This window comes from Chrysochloris asiatica, unplaced genomic scaffold (genome assembly GCF_000296735.1).
Source record: "Chrysochloris asiatica unplaced genomic scaffold, ChrAsi1.0 scaffold00042, whole genome shotgun sequence".
Taxonomy (NCBI): Eukaryota; Metazoa; Chordata; class Mammalia; order Afrosoricida; family Chrysochloridae; genus Chrysochloris; species Chrysochloris asiatica.
In genome coordinates this window covers 5389093-5408848 of record NW_006408560.1, presented here as the reverse complement: position 1 = coordinate 5408848, position 19756 = coordinate 5389093, and the positions used below count along the sequence as shown (strand labels likewise).

General features: G+C 38.2%; 1 protein-coding gene across 1 annotated transcript in view; it reads right to left on the bottom strand.

Annotated features, from left to right (window-relative positions):
* Positions 1-12191, bottom strand: part of CD160 (CD160 molecule) — a 14595-nt gene extending 2404 nt beyond the window's left edge. Inside the window, exons 1-2 of the mRNA XM_006861694.1 lie at positions 12104-12191; positions 10091-10414 (exon numbers count right to left, since the gene is read on the bottom strand). Coding sequence (XP_006861756.1) covers positions 10091-10414; positions 12104-12191 — 412 coding nt within the window. The remainder of the gene's footprint in view (positions 1-10090; positions 10415-12103) is intronic.
* Between the last annotated feature and the right edge of the window lie 7565 nt (positions 12192-19756).

Here is a 19756-nt window from a genome sequence, read left to right as displayed (position 1 = left end):
GGGGAAGGATTGCATGGAGGGGATTGTAACCATGGCAATGAGATGATATATGATAGAATGAATGTAAAACTAATGTTCTCCCATGTAAACTATCACATAATTCACAATAAGACATTTAAGGAAAAAAAATTATATATATAAATTACACCCTCAAAAAAAAAAAAAAAGCTATTAAAACTTGGAGAAAAAAAAAATGATGTCATTTGGATTTGCGTGTCTCCAAATCTTATTTGCAGATTCTCATCGGTAGTGCCAACCACTTTAGCAAAAATTTAACTCTTGGGTTTTGAAATAGATCTAGAGTTTTATCTACCATTTACTAACTGGTGAGGTCACACAAATTATCTTTGGGTTCCCATTTGCACAAAATGATAATGGTATCTAACTCAAAAGGCCATGAAGATTAAATGAAATCATTTATTACTTAGCACAATGCCTGGCACACATTAAACACTCAATAAATGGGTGTTACTTTTAAGTGCTGTCGAGTTGGTTCTGACTCACAGAGACCCTATATAGGGATTCCAAGGAGCAGCTTCTGGGTTTGAACCACTGACCTTGTGGTTAGCAGTCTGCAGCTTATCCTGTACCGCCACACCAGGACTCCCAGTAAATAGTAGACATTATTGATGTAGTGTACTACCTGTTTAGTCTTATTAATATTGCCTTTCAAAAGAAACCTATTTCCATACTCAAGGAACATCCATATATGCTGACTAATGCCTAAGAATGCTGAGAAGATAAATGAAGGCATTCTTTGGGGCGAGCCATCACAAAGTAGAAATTTGTTGCTGTTATTGTTAGGTGTCAACTCATAGCGACCTTATGCACAACAGAACAAAATTTGTCAGGTCCTGCACCACCTCACAATGGTTGCTGTGCTTGAGCCCATTGCTGCTGCCACTGTGTCAGTCCATCTTGTTGGGGTCTTCCTCTTCATTGCTGACCTTCCACTTTGCTAAGCAGGATATCCTTCTCTAGGCACTGGTCTCTCTTGATAGTACGTCTGAAGTATGATAGACAAAGTCTGGCTATGCTGGCTTCTCAGAGTCTGGCTATGCTGGCTTCTCAGGAGCATTCTGGCTGTACTTCTTCAAACAGGTTTGTTTGCTCTTTTGGCATGGTGATTTTAATACTCTCCTCCAACACAACTGAAATGCATCAATTCTTTTACAATTTCCTTATTCACTATACAACTTCCACATGCATATGAGGCTACTGAAAATACCATGGCTTGAGTTAGATACACCTTTGTACTCAAACTGACATCTTTGCTCTTGAACATTTGATGGAGGTCTTGTGCAGCAGATTGGCCTAAAGCAATATGTTGTTTGATTTCTTCATTGCTGCTTTCTTGAGTGTTGCTGGTGGATGCAAGCAAAATGAAGTCTTTCACAACTTAAATCTTTTCTCGATCTTGATACTATTTATTGCTCTAGAGGCGAGGATTTTTGTTTTCTTTACATTGAGGTGCAACCCATATCAAAGGCTGTGGTCTTTAATCTTCGTCAGTAAGCATTTTAAGTCCTCTTTGCTTTCAGCAAGCAAGGTTGTATCATCTGTATATTACAGGTTGTTTATGAGTCTTCCTTCAATCCTGATGGCACGTTTTTCTTTACATAATCCAGCTTCTTGGATTATTTGCTCAGCATACAGATTGAATAAGTATGGTGAAAGAATACAACACATACCTTTCCTAATTTTAAACCATTCAGTGTTCATTCTGTTTGAACAACTGACTCTTGGTCTATGTACAGGTTCTTTATGAGCACAATTAAGTGTTCTGGAATACTCATTCTCTGTAATGTTGTCCATAGCTTGCCATGATTCATGCAATTGAAAGCCTTTGCATAGCCAATAAAGCACATGTAAACATCTTTCTGGTATTCTCTGCTCTCAGTCAAAATCCATTTGACATCAGCAATGATATCTCTCATTTCACATCCTCTTCAGAATCCGGCTTGAATGTTTGGCAATTCCCTGCCAATGTACTGTTGCAGACATTTTTGAATTGTCTATAGCAAAATTTTAATTGCATGTGATACTAATGATATTGTCTTATGATATCTGCATTCCATTGGGTTGTGTTTCTTTGGAATGGGCACAAATATGGATCTCTTCCAAACAGTGGCCAGGTAGCTTTCTTCCAATATTCTTGACATAGATGAGTGAGTGCCTCCAGTGCTGCATCAGTTTGTTGAAAAGTTTCAATTTGTATTCTATCAATTCCCAGAGCCTTGTTCTTTGTGAATGCCTTCAGTTCAACTTGGATTTCTTCCATTAGTGTCATTGGCTGTTGATCGTATGCTACCTCTTGAAATGGTTAAAAATGGACTCTTTCTCTTAGGTACAATGGCTCTGTGTATTCCTTCTATCTTTTTTTTTTTTTTTTTTTTGATGCTGTCTGCATATTCAATATTTTGCCAATAGAATCCTTCAGTGTTGCAACTTGGGGCTTGAATTTTTTCCTCAGTTCATTCAGCTTGAGAAACGTTGAGCATGTTCTTCCTTTTGGTTTTCTAACACGAGGTCTTTTCACATTTCTTTATAATACCTAACTTTGTCTCCTTGAGCTGCCCTTTGAAATTTTCTGTTCAGGTCTTTTACCTCCTCATTTTTTCCATTTGCTTTAGCATCTCTACACTGGAGATCAAGTTTCAGAGTCTCTTCTAACATCCATTTTGATATTTTCCTTCTTTCTTGTCTTAATGATCTTTTGCTGTCTTCCTGCATGATATTCTTGATGTCATCCCAAACTCTTCTGGTTTTCAGTCATTAGTGTCTAATTCATCAAATCTGTTCTTGAGATCTCTAAATTCAGATGGGCTGTGTTCAAGGTAATATTTTGGCTCTCATGGAAGTATTTTAATTTTCTTTAGCCTAAGCTTGCATATGAGCAGTTGATGGTCTGTTCCACAGTCTGCCCCTGGCCTTATTATGGCCAGTGATATGAAGCTTTTCCACCATCTCTTTCCACAGATGTAGTCAATTTGACTTCTGTGTATTCCATCTGGTGAGGTCAATGTGTATAATTGTCTTTTATGTTGTTTAAAATTGTATTTTCAATGAAGAAGTCATTGGTCTTGCAAAATTCTATCATATTTCTAGCATCATTTCTATCACTAAGGCTATATTTTCTAACTACTGATCCTTTCTAAGAGTTTCCAAGCTTTGCATTCCAATTATCAGTAAATAGCAATACATCTTGCATGTTTGATCAATTTTAGACTTCAGACATTGGTAGAATTCTTCAGTTTCATCATCACTAATTTTAGTGGTTAATGCATAAATTTGAATAATAGTTGTATTAAATAGTCTTCCTTGTAGGCATATGGATTTTATCCTACCACAGACAGTGTTGTACTTCAAGATAGATCTTGAAATGTTCTTTTTGATGATGAATGCAACATCATTGCTCTTCAATTTGTCATTCCCAGCATAATAACTCATGTGATTGTCAGATTCAAAATGGCGAATACCAGTCCATTTCAGTTCACTAATGCCTAGGGTACCGATGTTTATGCATTCCATTTCAATTTTGAGACTTCCAATTTTTCTAGATTCATACTTCATTACATTCCATGTTCTGATTATTAATGGATGTCTACAGCTGCTTCTCTTCATTTTGAGTTGTGTCCTATCAACATATAAAGGGCCTGAAAGCTTTTCTCCATTCGTGTCATCATGGTCAACTGTACTTTCAGAAGGCAGCTCCTCCTCAGTCATATTTTGTGTGTCTTCCTGTTCTTCACTATATCTGACAATATTCTGGTGCTGACAGTGTTCCACTGCTATTCATAAGGTTTTCAGTGACTAAATTTTTAGAAGTAGTCTGTCTCTCCTTCATAATCTGTCTTAGTCTGGAAGCTCATCTGAAACCTGTCCACCATGGGTGACCCTGCTGGTATTTAAAATACTGGTGGCTAGCTTCCAGAATCACAGCAACATGTAAGTCACTACAGTATAACAAATTGACAGACAAGTGGTGGAGTAGAAATTTAGGAGAACATAAATATTAGATTATAAGGAGTAACAACTGTGTTGTACTTCATTCTGTCCCCCAAGGCTTTAGCACTTATACCTGGGATGCACAACAAACATTTGTTGGATGGATAATGTGCTGTGCTAGGTGCCATGGAGCTGGTTGGATAATAGAGGAGTGTTAATTAGTGCAGGTTGATTAGAACAGAGCACTCACATAAATAACTGCTATTGAGTTGGTTCTGACTGATAGTGACCTTGTATAGGATTTCCAAGGAGTGGCTAGTGGGTTTGAACCCACCTTGTGGTCCAACCGGACCTTGCGGCTCAAACTGACCTTTTGGTCTAGTGCATGTGCCACACCAGGACTCCACTTGCATAAATTGTTGTTAGGTGTTAGGTGTCAAGTCGGTACCAACTCACAGCAACCTTTGCATAACAGAACAAAACACTGCCTGGTCCTGGGCACTCACAGTCGTTGCTACTCCTGAGCCCATTCCTGCTGCCACTCTACCAGTCCATCTTGTTGGGGTCTTCCTCTTTTTCTCCAACTAGCAAAATGAAATTTTATAGTTTTCAAGTCAGGCAACAGTAGTTTTGACTATCCCAAAGACAGGAGCCATTAAAGGTCTTTGTATGGTGGTTTAACATTATTCTTGTAAATTAGCATTTTAAAAAGGTAAGTCTGAAGGCAGCATGTAGATTGGATTGTAGGCAGACATAGTAGTTAGAGTTGACAAGCCATTTATTAGACAACAGAGAAATGACAGGTCATGAGGTAGGTGTGGAAGATAGAACAATAAGACACGGTGGTCTTAAGGACACTACTGGGATATTTTAAGCATGAAGTCATGAAGACCTGGAAAACACATTTAGAAATAAGAGAATAATTGTGGGAGAGTTGCTAGTAGTACTTAGTAACTGACTGGATTAGGGAACAGAAAAGGAGACAACATTTTTAACCTGGTTATGAGAAGAAATTCATGGACAGGAATAAGGGTCTTAGAATAGATTGATTTTGATTTTGAAGAGATAGTAGAGCACCCAGGTAACAGGGGTCCATTTGTCAGTGGAAATGTGAAATGAAAACTTAGGAAAGAGGTTAGAACTGGAGAAGTTAATTTCCAAGGAGGTGCTGGTTTAAACCATGAAGGTGGGTGAGAACTTTGGGAAAACTGTAGAGAGAAAAGTAAATGGGTGAGGAGCGAATGTTCATGTTTATGAGATGGGAGAAGGAAAAAGCCAGAGAAGAAAGAGACAAGACCAGCCAAAAAGGTAGGAGAACTGGTGGAATCACAGAAGCCAAAAGAAAAGAGTTTGCTAAAGAAGATGATGATAGAAGTTTTGGCTGTAGATAGGTCAGATGAGAAGATAGGAAGCAAAGACAAAAATTGGTTGTGTGTCATGGAGTCGCTTCCAACTCATGATGACCCTGGATAGGGTTTCTGAGGCTGTGGATTTTTACGGGAGCAGAAAGCCTCATCTTTCTCCCACAGAACAGCTGGTAGTTTCTAACTGCTGACCTTGAGGTAAGCAGCTAACTCATAACTACTATGCTCCCAGAGCTCCTGTTGTTGTCATTAAGTGCCGTCAAATTGGCTCAGATTCATAGCAACCCTGTATAGGGTTTCCAAGGAGTGGTTAGTGGGTTTGAACCACCAGTTTGGTGGTTAATAGCCCAGTGCTTAACCTAATTGCCATACCAGACAATAACAACGGTGATGAAAATGTTTGTTAAAAGGCTCTAAGTTGATTTTTTAATTGGGGGACGCTTTATATTTATTTTTCTTTACATTAAAAAAGTAAAATATTTAAAAGTTAATAGAGAATAATGTGTTATTGTTAGGTGCCATCAAGTCAGTTCTGACCCATAGTGACCCTAAGTACAACAAAATGAAACACCGTCTGATCTGGTGCCATTCTCACAATTGCTGCTACGCTTGACCCCATTGTTGCTGCTACTGTGCCAATCCATCTTGTTAGGGGTCTAATATCCATCTCTAGGGACTGATCCCTCCTGATAATATGTTCAAAGTATGAGAGACAAAGTCTGGCCATCTTGGTTTCTAAGGAGTATTCTGGTTGTACTTCTTCCAACACAGATGTGTTTGTTCTTCTGGCAGGCCATGGTACCTTAATATTCTTCAACACCATATCTCAAATGCATCACTTCTTCTATGGTCTTTCTTATTCATTGTCCAACTTTCACATGCATATGAGGCTATTGGGTTAGGTACATCTTAGTCCTCATGAGGTCTTGTGTAGCAGATATGCCTAAGGTAGTATGTTGTTGATTTCTAGCTTTTATGAGTTAGTTAATGGTGGATCCAAGCAAAATGAAGTCTTTGACAACTTCATCTTACCTATCTATAGTCAACTCTACTTTGGCAGCTCTTCCTCAGTCATATTTTAAGTGCCTTCCAACCTGAGGGGCTCATCTTCTGGCAATATATCAGATAGTATTCTGGTGCTAACTGGCAGTGTTTCATTGGTATTCATAAGGTTTTCAGTGGCTAAACATTTGGAAGTAGTTTACTTCTCCTTTGAAATATATCTTAGTCTGGAAGCTCAGTTGAAACCTGTCCACCATGGGTCATCCTGTTGGTACTTGAAATAGCAGTGCTAAATTTTCCAACATCACTGTCACATACAAGCCACCACAGTGCGACAAACTAACAGAAAAATACCAATGTCTTTTAGTCATTCTAGGCTCACTCCTGTGAGGTCAGCATTGTAGTCTACTAGCCACTCTGCGTGAGAAAGATGTGACTTTCCGCTCCCATAAAGATTTATAGCCTCTGAAACCCTATACAGGATCACTATGAGCAGTACTATGGGTTAATGCGCTGGACTGCAAGGTTGGTTTGAACCACAAGGTCGGCAGTGCAAACTCACCAGTTGCTCCTTGGAAACCCTATACAAGGTCGCTATGAGTTGGAAGTGACACAATGACACTTAACAGCAATATATCTGTGTTGGGAGTCCTGGTGTGGCACTGTAGGGTAAACACTGGACTGCTAACTACAGGGTTGGTGGTTCAAACCCACCACTTGCTCCTTGGAAACCCTATACAAGGTCGCTATGAGTTGGAACTGATTCGACAGCACTTAACAACAACAACAAAGATCTGGGTTGAATTCTGGATGGTGTCATGTATGTTAGTCTCAAGTTGTTCTCTGCTATTGGTTCTCTACAGAACTCCTTTTGGCGTTTTTTATTGTAAGATTGGTCTGTTTTTTATTTGTTTGTTTTTTACAAAATCTTTTAATTTCTGTTTGTCTGAAAATGACCTAATTTCACTATCATATTTGATGGACAGTTTTGCTGGATAGATAATTCTTGGTTGGCATTTTTTTTTCTTTCAGAGTTGCATATATTTCGTTCCATTGTCTTCTTGCTTGCATAATTTTCTTCTTTGTAGGTAACTTTTTGTTTTTCTGAGCTGCTCCCAGGATTCTTTCCATGTCTTTGTTTTGAAATTTTTGCTTATAATTTGTCTTGGTGTTTTTCCTTTGGGGTCTCCCTTGTTTGGAATTTGTTCAATTTCTTGAATGGCTATATTCTCATATTTCATCATGTTAGGGAAATTTTCTTCCAACATCACTTAGACAATGTTCTCTATTGTTTTTTCCTGTTCTTGAATTCCTATCAGGCATAAGTTATTCCTCTTGATAGTGTCCACACAAATCTTAGGCTTTCTTTGGATTTTTTGTTCTTTTTTCTGATTGTTCCTCTAGCAGTTGAATATTGAGAGATTTTTCTTCAAACTCAGTAATTTGACTTTCCATTGATTCAATTCTATTTCTTAGCCCATTCAGTTTATTATTGGTTTCTGAAGTCTTCTGGCTTTATAATTGCAATTTTTGTATGGCTCCCAGTTTTCCAATTATTTTGTCAGTTTATTTCAAGAATTTTTGCTTAATTTTGCCTATGTTTTCCTTAATTTCATTAGTAGTTTTCTAGATCTTTCTCACAATCTTTTGAAGTCATCTAGTTAGCATTATTTTAAATTCCTTACCAGGTAGTTCCAATACTATTTCTGGTATTATATTTTCTGACTCTCTAGTCTGGTGACTTGTTTGAGGCACTCTGTCTTGTTGTTTTGTGTAAGTGGAAATTGTTTCTCAGAGATATTGTGGTATTGTTGTTTTATTTAGTAGACTGTGGTATATTGGTGAATTTCCAGGCACTCACCACCTGTTTCCTGGTGGATGTAGTAGAGACTGGAAATGATCACAGTTCTCTGTTTGTGTAGCTTAGTTCAGTGTGCATTCACATGCCTCCAGAAGCAGGGATGCTATGCCAGGCCGAGTAGAGGCTTCACGGAAGAGGGAGCTATTGGATGCTTGATTGCCAAGAGCTGAAACTGGCCATGCCACCAGGAGGAGAACTGCACCCCCTTGCTACCAACCTCCAGCTTTGTCCTGTGCCCACAGGCCTCTGTATCAATAGTCACTTGCAAAAGCTCAAGGTGACCACACTATATCATGCCAGTCCACAGTCTGCCAAGTTTTCCTCTCTCTCACTGTCCTGTTCAGCTTCTTCTTCCAGTCAGCACCCAATCTACCTTTCTGTCCTATCCTTTGATGCTCAGGGTTCCAGGAACACCATCTGTCTTTGTTTCACTTGGTTTTTGTTACAGAGGGTCAGCTCAGCGCTTCTGCTTACCCCGCCATCTTGCCCAGGTGGCTCATGTTGTTATTTCTTTTTGTTTTTCCCCAAGTTTTTCAAGGTTGTTTTTGGGTTTTTTTTCAAGTGAATTAAGTGATAGTTTACATGGGAGAACATTAGCTTTACAGTCATCCTATTGTATTTCATTTCATTGCAATGATTACAATCCCTTCCATGTATCATCAAACAGCCAAAGGAAACACCCTGCAAGCCTGCCCCCAGGCTGTCAACACACAGACCCTCTCTCTCCCTGAGTCCAGAGTCCCCATCTGCTCCATCTCTCCACGTCATTGTTTCTGCCTCCATCTCTGGCATTACTGCTTTTCTGGATAGAGTCCCGCACTCTGCTCTTCTCCGTTGATGGTTCTCTGCTCCCAGACTGTAAAATCAACCACTCCCCTCCTTGTGTTACAAAATGTCTACCTGTACATTTCTAACACTCACAGTCAGTCCTGATAGCAATTATTAACTATTGAGCCACAAGAGCCTTATCCTCTTCTCCTTTCATCAGCCCCAACCAGACAGGTTGGAAACCAGTCAGTAGAGATTCTACCTTCCCCCACACCCTCTGGAACTAGGCTCCCTCTTGAAAACGTGTAAGCCAGTCACTTCTTGCCTTTTGTAGCTCCCTCATTTTGGGTAACCAATGTCTAAATTGCCCATCCCTGTCAACCTTGTGTACCGAGGGTGTGAGAATGATCCTTGCTGTAAAGATTTGTTCCCTCTTCTTAGCTATCACATCCATAGATATAGGTCAGGTTCATCAAATTGTAGTTGATTACTCTTTTTTTCCCTCCTCTAGTCGAGTTCTGATCATCCAGCCATTGAAACCAAGTCAAGTGGGTACTCTCTGCAACTATGGGGTGTTCTTGTGCATCTCCCCTCACTTCATGCCAGCTGGATGCTTCACTCTTTGCTCTAGTCCTCTGTGGCCATGTCCCTGTCTCTGGGCCCAGGAGTCCCCAGGCCTTGCCATACTGCTGGCCAACCAGGTCTCAATCCAGGTTGACAGGAGTCTATTGAACGTGGTCAGATTTCGCTCACAACTTTACTGCTGTTTTTCCCCCACTTTCCCTTATCGGTAACCAATGTGATCACAGCAAGACCTTTGTCTGCTTTGACTGGCATTGGTTAGTGAGTAGCATTAGAAAAGTTGCTTCATCTCTCTCTGACTCCGTTCCCTTCAATAAAAATGGGATGACTACCTAAATCAGATTTTCAAAATTAAAGACAGAATGAGATTATCTTTGTGTGCATGCTTTGAGGGAAGACACCATCTGCTAGTAGTAGTATGGGAAATGAATGAAAAGTGGGAAGGATTCTCCCCAAGGAGAGTGCCTATCCAGCCTATCCAAGACCTAAAATATCCTTCTCTAACTCCAACTGTCCACCGTGTGCACTGTCCTGCTTGGTGGCATCAAAGTTATCAGGACCTTACCTGTAACTGAAATGGAGATAAAATGGCCCTGAAGCCAGATATCTGGCTCCTGGCTTCTGGCACCACATTGGTAGGTTCCACTGTTTGACAGAGTGACAGGATTTATGGTGAACACCAACTGAGATGTCGTTTCATTGGCACCATCTGTCCTAGGAGCCATTTCCAGTTTCAGCTGCTTCACGCTGGTCTCAGGGGAACAGTCCTTACTCCTGTTCTTGCACACGAATATTACAAGCCCTTTAACCTCTTTCTGATGCTGTACAGTACAGGTTAAATTTAGTTGCTGTTCTTTCTGGGAAGTTGAGCTGGAGATTTGTATGCATCCTAGAATAGGAAAGGAAAAATATGCTATGGGAGGCCAATAAAGTCTCTTGAATTCCACCATTGTTGTTATTGGTAAGTGCAGTTGAGTCGGTTCTAACCCACAATGACCCTGTATAGAGTTTCCAAGGAACAACTGGTAAGTTTGAACCACTGACCTTGCAGTTCAAACGTCTTTGCTGTCCTGTGCATTAACCCACAGTACCACACTAGGACTCCAATATATATATACATTGCTGTTGTTAAATGTCTTCAAGACAGTTTTGACTCATAATGACCCTGTATAGGGTTTCCAAGGAGCAGCTGGTGAGCTTGAACCACCAAACTTACGGTTCAAATCCCACCATATCCCACCATAGCTATTCCCTATTCTAGGAAGAAATGAAGCATTACCTGGTAGCAACCCTAGCAGGTGGGAAACTCAAGTTCTAACTCTGCCTCTGCCTGTGTTTTGGTACACAAATTAACTCCTTTGAGCAGTATTCATATGGAAAATGAGAGGAAAAAGGACTACATAAACTCAGAGATTTCATTCATTCATAGATTTGTTCATTTGTACCTTCAACAGTTTTTACTACATGTTCACTCTGACAAGCATATAAGAACCTGAAAGAATTGTAGATTGATTTTCACATGTCAAGGCTTTGTGACACATACGAGGACAAGTCAAAAAGTATTGCTATGAATCATAGAACCTTTTCTTAAACAGAAATATAACAAATGTGAAAGCTATTGTTTCTTGACACATCTTCATTATAGGTTTATACACTCTTGAAGGCAGAGTCCTGCAAGGTCAGCAGTTCAAGCTCACCAGCTGCTCCTTGGAAACTGTATGCAGGGTCGCTGTGGGTCGGAACCGACTCAACGGCATTTAACAATAACAACAACCCCTTTCCTGAAGAATTCTGCACTCTCTGATTTACACCATGTGAAAATGGCAGTTTGGGCATCTTTGGGGGACCCAAACTGCGTTCCTTTGAAATCTTCTTTGAGTATATTCTTGGAGTTTTGGGAACAAAAAGAAGCCTGAAGGGGCAAGATCAGTGCTGTAGGTTGAATGGATTAAAGTTTCCCAATGAAATTGTTGTAGGACAGTGCTTGTTACCCTCAAAAAGTGAGCAGGTACATTGTCTTGATGTGAAAAAATTTCTTGGTGCAGTTTTTCTGGTGTTTTCCTCACCAATTCAGTTTTTTTAAAACTAATTCCTGATATGTCTCTGTAATCATTTGAGGCCCATAGAAAACATCTATCAAGATTACCCATTCAGAGACCTAAAAACCAGTCTCCATAACCTTCTGAGCTGACCTCTCTGCCTTGAATTGCAATGGCCCAGCAGATCCCATCAGAAGCCACTGTTTTGATTGGACCTTTTTTGAAGGCACACACTAATGAGACTAAGACAAGTGAGAACTTGTCTGTGGTCATGTAAGATGGCATAGACATGTTTTGTTTGGAAAAGTCCATGCATGTATGAATTGGAACCCTAGTAGCAATATTTTTTTACTTTACCCTCGTGCCAGAGAGAGACTGTCTGGTGGAGGAGGCAATAGTAATAGTTCCAACAAAGAAGAAAAATAAACTGTATTTTTCACAAGTGTCAAGAAAAAAGATCCTTTTCTTTCCCACCAGAAAGAGATTATGGTTTTCATCCCTCCTCATGGACCCAGAATTCTTTGGGTGTCTGTCCTTACCACCAGGCTGGATGTCCATTGCTACCAGCAAGATGGTCAAGGCAAAGCATCGTCTGTCGAGTGTCATCAGTGCCTTGCACAGCTTCATTCTCCTGAAAGCACAGTAGGACCATTAAGAATTGAATTGTGTCCCCACAAAAGATATGGGGCTGATGGTGGGCTGTTGAGTGGGTCTGACTCATAGTGACTCAGTATAGGATTTTCAAGGCTATAAATCTTTATGAGAGCAGAAAACCTTATATTTTTTTCTGCATATCAACTGGTGGTTTTGAATTGCTGACCTTGTAGCTAGCAGCCCAACACATAACCCACTATGCTACCTGGGTTCCTTCCCAAAAGAAATGTTGCCGTTTTAATCTCTGTACCTACGAATGTGACTTTGTTTGGAAATAGGGTTTTTCTTTTGCTACCAGTTAAGTGAAGGAGCTCTGGTGGCATGGCAGTTTCGAGTCAGGATGCTAATCTCGCTGTCAGTAGATTCGAAACTACCAGCAGTTCTGCAGGAGAAAGATAAGGCTTTCTGCTCCCATAAAGATTTTCAGCCTCAGAAACCATTTACAGGGTTGCTATGAGTAGGAACTGACTCCACAGCATACCACCACCACCACTATCAATTAAGTAAGGTTTTACCAGAGCAGGATGGGTCCTAATCTTAATCCCTCTGAGTGGTGTTTTATAGAAAGAGGGAAGACAGACACTGTGTGATAACAGTGCATCTATAAGCAGCAAAGGAACACCGACCATTGCTAGCAGCCACCAGAAACAGAGAAAGGCATGGAAAAATTATTCTCTCAAAGCTCCCCTCTCAAGGCTGAGATTCTGATTTGGATTTCTAGCTCTCAGAATTGTGAGAAAATTTCTGTTTTTCAAAACCACCCACTTTGCGTGTGTGTTTTTTAATTATTTTTTTTAATGGCAATCCTAGCAAACTAAGACAGGGACCCAGTAGATAAGACTTAACGACTATGTCTCTGTTTCAATCACTAAGTGTCCATTGGCTAGAGTCTGGCTTGGTTCTGGCTGGACAGTGAGACAAGAGAGTAAATCAAGTGAAGTATACAAGGTGAAGAGGGAAACGAAATGCTACGTTTTTTCTAAGATGGGTTGCTGGGTCAAAAAACATGAGTATAAGCATTATATATATATTTTTTTTCTACTACTTATTATCAGATTGCTTTCCAAAAAGAATTCTTGATCATGTTTATTTCCTTATGTTCTTTCCAGCCTTTGATATTATCTATCTCTTCCAATCTGATAGATGAAAAATTAGATCTCACTGTTGTTTTATTTTATAATTCCATGACTAGTGAAGTTGAGGATCTTTTCATATTTTTACTGGGCATTAGTATTTCCTCTTCTATGAATTGTCTGTTCATATTTTTTCATGTTTTCTTGTTTGAAATTAATCTTTTAGGAGCTTTCTCTATTTGAGAGATCTTAACCTATCTGCCATTAAAATTTTTTCCTCTCCTAATTTGTTGTTTAGAATATTGACTCTGTTTCTGATGCTTTTTTATCATAAGGAAAAAGAAAACAAAAACCACGTTTATATATAGTTAAATATAACACCTCTCTCTCCCTCTTTTTTTTAAGTCATCTGAGTTGTACTGTTTAAGAATGTTCCCCTTAGGATGAAATTATCATTTTCTTCCAACTTTTTTTTGTTCACGTTTTATATGTTTATCTTCTAATCCTGGCTAAAAAATTACCCATACATCAATAAAACACAAGCCAGACAAAACCAAACCCAAGAAAACACCTGAATTTTCATCAATAGGGAAAGTGGTTGAATAAATGGTGATTCATCTATACAGTAGATTATAATAAATCATTAAAAAGAAAGAGTTAATTCTATAAATATGGACTTGAAGGGATATGTATAATATGCCATTAAGTCAAAACAGACAACTTGTAGTTTTATCTATCTATCTATCTATAAAGTATATTTTTATTTTAAAAGAGTATCTCTAAATGCATTTATATGTTTGATATATGTAAACACTTTTATGTTGTTTCTAAGTGTCATTTAATTGGTTCTGACTTATAACAACTCTGTATAGGGTTTCCAAGGAGCAACTGGTAGGTTTAAACCACCTACCTTGTGGTTAGTAGTCCATGCTTATCCTATAGCGCCACACCAGGATTTATAGTTTATAATATTTTGGGCAGGTAATTACAGGCACAGGGTTCAAAATTCAAAATGTACAGAGGGATATACAGTACAAAGTTTCTTTCCTACTTCCATCCCTCGTGACATAATACCTTTCCTGGAGTCAGTCCATGTTGCCAGATCCTTGTGGAGCCTTCTAGAAATATTCTGTCTCTATAAACAATTTCACATTTTTCCTTGAAAAAAACCCCACAATAAATGACAACACTTAAATGACAACAAATGATATGTTTTATGCTGAAGACCATTCCGTGTTAATATAGAAAGAGGTTTCCCCTTTGAAAATAGCTGCATAGTATCCACCATGTGAATTTATTTACACAGATTCCTTAAAAAGAAATAGTGTGGACATTTACCTCCAATCTTTGCTTTTTCAAGTCATACTGCAATGAATAACTTGTACATACATCAGTTTGTACAATATAAATCTCTGTAAGTGTCATTGTAGGTCCAGGGATATATGCATTTACTTTTTAGAGAAATGTTGTCATCTTGTCCTCCAGAGAGGTTGCACCAACGTGCCTTCTCATCAGCAGTGTAAGAATATCTGTTTCCTTATACTCAGGCCAACAATGTAATGGCAATTTGAGAGGTGAAAATGGTTTCAGTGATGTTTTACAGTTCTCTTATCATGACCGAGTTAATGATAATGAAAAAAATGAACATTGTTTTTCCCTTTCTGTTCATATCCTTTGCTTTTTTTTTTCCCTATTAGGTTGTTGTTGTTGGTATTTTTAGATTGATTTGTAAGAGACCTTTATATGCTCAGAAAATTAAGCTCTTTGTGATAGTTAGGTGCTGTTGTGTCACTTCTGACCCTATGCACAATAGAACAAAACACTGCCCGGTCCTCACAATTGTTACACCTGAGCTCCCTGCTGCTGCTACTGCTCCAATTCATCTCATTGGGGGTCTTCCTTGTTTTCACTGACCTGTCACTTGACCAAGCATGATGTCCTCCTGGTCCCTCTTGATAACATGTCTGAAGTATGAGAGACAAAGTCTCACCATCCTGACTTTTAAGGAGCACTCCAGCTGTACTTCCTACACAGACTGTCGGTTCTCCTGGAAGTCCTTCGTATAACAGTTGAAGTCTTTTTTGTAGTGTTTCATTCAATGTTTGTTATGGTGACTTTTGTTTTGTAGAAATCTTTTAAATTTTATGTTATTAATGAAGTCCTACTTTGAAGTTGTAGGATAAGCACTGGTCCATAGGTCGGTTTGAATCGCAAGGTTGGCAGTTCTAATTTACCAGCTACTCCTGGGAAACCCTGTATAGGGTCGCTTGAGTCGGAACTTACCCGACTGCATTTAACAACAATAACAACAATGTATCAGTCTGCTACTTTCATGGCTTTCAGGTTTTGTGACAAGCATTAAGCCCTTCTCCACCCCAAGACTTAAAAAAATTTTTCATGGTTTCTTTCACTACTTTAATTTGTCTTTTTTTTTTTTTTACATTTGAATTTTTAGTCTGTGTGGAATTTATTTTGGCAGAAGGTGTGAAGTATGGACCTAACTCATTATTTTTTTTTATCTTCCAGTCATTCTAATATTTTTAGTTGCATAAAACTTTTTATCACTGATCTTTTTACCATATATGCAATGTGTATACATATCTATTTGTGGACATTCATTCTATGTATACATGTGCCTGACAAATAGAGTAGATTTACATTCTTAATTCCCAGAAAATTATCATTTAAATTTTATTAATATTATATTTATAATATAGCTAATATTTTCCCATAGATTCATAATGTTTTCATATTTAATTTCTCGCTTTACTCTTCTAGAATTTTATAATTTATTTTTCCATCTGATTTTTATAACAGCTTGTCTGGTCTCTACCCTCCAGACCACCTCACCACCACAAAACAAATCTGATTGGTGTTTTTTTTAAATAATTGGATATTTTAATTAAGAGTCATGATTTTTGTGAAATTGATTCTTTTGATCCAAGAACATGTTGTTTCCTTCCATTTTTTTAGTCTTTGAATTGGTGTATGTGTCTTTCAGCCATGTTTAGAAGTGTTCTTCATAAAGATCTTCTCCAAGTTTTGATTATTTATGAATATTCAATATTTATCATTATTTTAAAGATGTTATCTTTTCCCCAGTGTACCTCTTAACTGTTTGTGTTTTTTTTTTATCTTCATAGCATTCTTCTATCTTTTATATATTTTAGTAAATCTTTTAACTCTTCAATATTCTTCTTATATGAAGGGCTACTTATCACTATGTATTCATTTCATACCCAGCTACTTTCTCTTACTCAATTCTGTCATTGATTTTAATAATTTTTTCAGTTGATTCTCTTGGATGTTCCAGTCATGTAATCACATTATTTGTAAATAATAATAACAATTTTCTATTTTTACATCTATAATTTCTTTCTTCTGTCTAATTGTGTTGGCTAATATCCCCAGAAAATATTAAAAATAGTGATAATGATGAATCCTTGTCTTTTTTCTTGAGTTAAATGGGGGATGCTCCTGTTGTTACCTTCTTAAGTATAATGTTAGCTTTGGAGATGAGATGTATTTTAGTATGTTAAAAGATACACATTTATTTATATTTTTATTGACTTTTAAAATACCAAGAATAAATATTGAATATTTATTATTTTTTTAAACATAAACTAAATTTATCCTATGATTTTTCTTTATTAGATATATCAGTATGGTGATCTATGTTAATAGATTTTCTAAAATTGATGCATCCTAGAAATCCTAAAAATAAAATAAACCCATTTGGTCACAATGAGGGTAAGTAAAAGAGTATTCCTACGCAATCATAGAAACCTTTATTAAACAAAAAATACAAAAATTTAAGCTAACATTTCTCACATATCCTCCATCTAGGTCTATCCACTTTTGAAGTTAGTGTTTCCATCTCTGTAACCCTCCCCCTGAGTCCTGGTGAGGCATTGCTGGATAAATACTAGACTGTTAACCAACCACAGGTTAGCAATTCAAACCCATCTCCTTCGAAACCCTATACAGGGTCGCTGTGAGTCAGAACTTACTCAATGGCTCTTTACACCAATAACCCTACCATGAGGAATTCTGTGCTCTTTGGTAATACATTACACATTCAATTGGCAGTTTTGTCATCATCAAAGGACTACAATTGTGTTCCTTTTAAATGTTCTTTGCGTTTGGAAAACTAAAAGAAGTCTAAAGGGGTAAGATCAGGACTGTAGGGTAGATGGGGTAAGGTTTCCCCGTGATGTTTTTGTAAGAGAGCCCTTGCTACCCTTAAAAATGAGCAGGTGTATTGTCATGATGGAAAACAATTCCTGGACATAAATTTCCTGATCTTTTTCTTACCAATGCTGTTTTCAGTTTTCTTTAAATTTCTTCATGATTCGTTCCTGTGTGCTTTGAGAAAATCTATCAAGATTATCCCTTTGTTGTTATGTTCTGTTGAGTCAGTTCTGACTCAGCAATCTTACGCACAAAAGAGTGAAACACTGCACAGTCCTGTGCCAAATTCACAATTCTTATGCCTCAGAAACCCTGTACAGGGTCACTATGGGTCGGAATTGACTCGACGGCACTTAACAACAACAACAACAACATGCTTGAACCTATTGCTGCTGTTACTATGCTAATCCATCTTGCTGGATGTCTTCATTTTTTTTGCTGACCCTCCACTTTACCAAGCATGATGTCCTTCTCCAGGGACTGATCCCTCCCGATAAATGTCTGAAGTATGAGAGATGAAGTCTGGCCATCCTGATTTCTAAGAAGCATTCTGGCTATTCTTCTTCCAACAAGGATTTGTTTGTTCTTCTAGCAGTCCATGGTACTTTCAATATTTTTCTTCTCCAATGCCATAATTCAAATGCATCAATTCTTCTACGGTCTTTCTTATTCATTGTTCAACTCCCATTGGACAATGAAGTTATTGAATATACCATGGCTTGAGTCATGGCTTAATCCTCAAACTGGCATCTTTGCTGTTGAGCACTTTAAAGAGGTCTAATGCAGCAGATTTGCCTAATGCAATATGTCATTGAAATGCTTGATTGTTGCTTCCATGAGTGTTGGTGCTTTCAGCATCATCCAAGGAAAATGAAGTCTTTGACAACTTCAATCTTTTCTTCATTTATTATGATGATATTTATTGCTCCAGGGGTGAGGATTTTGTTTTCTTTACATTGAGGTGCAACCCATACCGAAGACTGTGGTCTTTGATCTTCATCAGCAATTGTTTTAAATCCTCTTCACTTTCAGCAAGCAAGAATGCAACATCTGCATATCATAAATTGTTAATGAGTCTTCCTCCAGTCATGATGCTGTGGTCTTCATATAATCCAGCTTCTGGGGTTATTTGCTCAGTATATAGATCGTAGTGGTTATGAATTGTGCTGCAAACCTCAAGGTCAGCAGTTCGAAACTACCTGCTGTTCCATGGGAGAAAGATGAGGCTTTCTGCTCCTGTAAAGATTTACAGCCTTGGAAACCCTATACAGGGTCGCTATGAGTTGAGCCGACTCCATGGCACATAACCACTACCACCATATAGATTGAATAAGTATGGTGAAAGAATAAAACCCTGGTGCACACCTTTTCAGAGTTTAAACCATTTAGTGTCCCCTTATTCTGTTCAAATGAGTTTGCCTCTTAGTCTATGTACATGTTCCTCATGAGTACAATTAAGTGTTCTGGAATACTCATTTTCTACAATGTTTTCCATAGCTTGTCATGATTCACACAATTGAAAGAATTTGCATAGACAATAAAACACAGGTAAACACTTTTCTGTTATTCTCTGCTTTTAGCCAAGACCCATCTGATGTCAGCAATGATATCCCTCATTTCAGGTCCTTGTCTGAATCATGCTTGAACCTCTGCTCTGGCAGTTCCCTGTCAATGTACTGTTGCAGCGTTTTGAAAATTAGCAAAATTTTACTTGCATGTGATATTAATAATATTGTCCAATGATTTCCTCATTCTGTTGGGTCACCTCTCTTTGGAATGGGGACAAATATGGATCTTTTCCAAATTTCTCAGCATAGATGAGTGAGTGCCTCCAGTGATGCATCAGTTTGTTGAAAGATTTCAATTTGTTTTCCATCTATTCCCAAAGCCTTTTTTTTTTTTTTTGCAAGTGCCTTCAATGCACCATGAACTTCTTCCTTCAGTACCATTGGCTCTTGATCATATGCTACGTCTTGAAATGGTTGAACATCGACCATTTCTTTTTGATACAGTGACTCTGTATATCCCTTCCATCTTCTTTTGATGCTTTCAGCATCATTCAATATGGGCTGCTAACCACAAGGCTGGCTGTTCAAACTCACCAGTAGTGCCTTGGAAACCCTATACAAGGTTGCTATGAGTTGGAACTGACTCAACAGCACTTACCAACAACAGCTTTCTTAGATTTATTTTTTTCTCATTTTCTGACTTCCTGAGTTATTTATTTTCATTCGGTTTTTGCTAGTTAATATAACAAGCAATTATTTTCCCTCT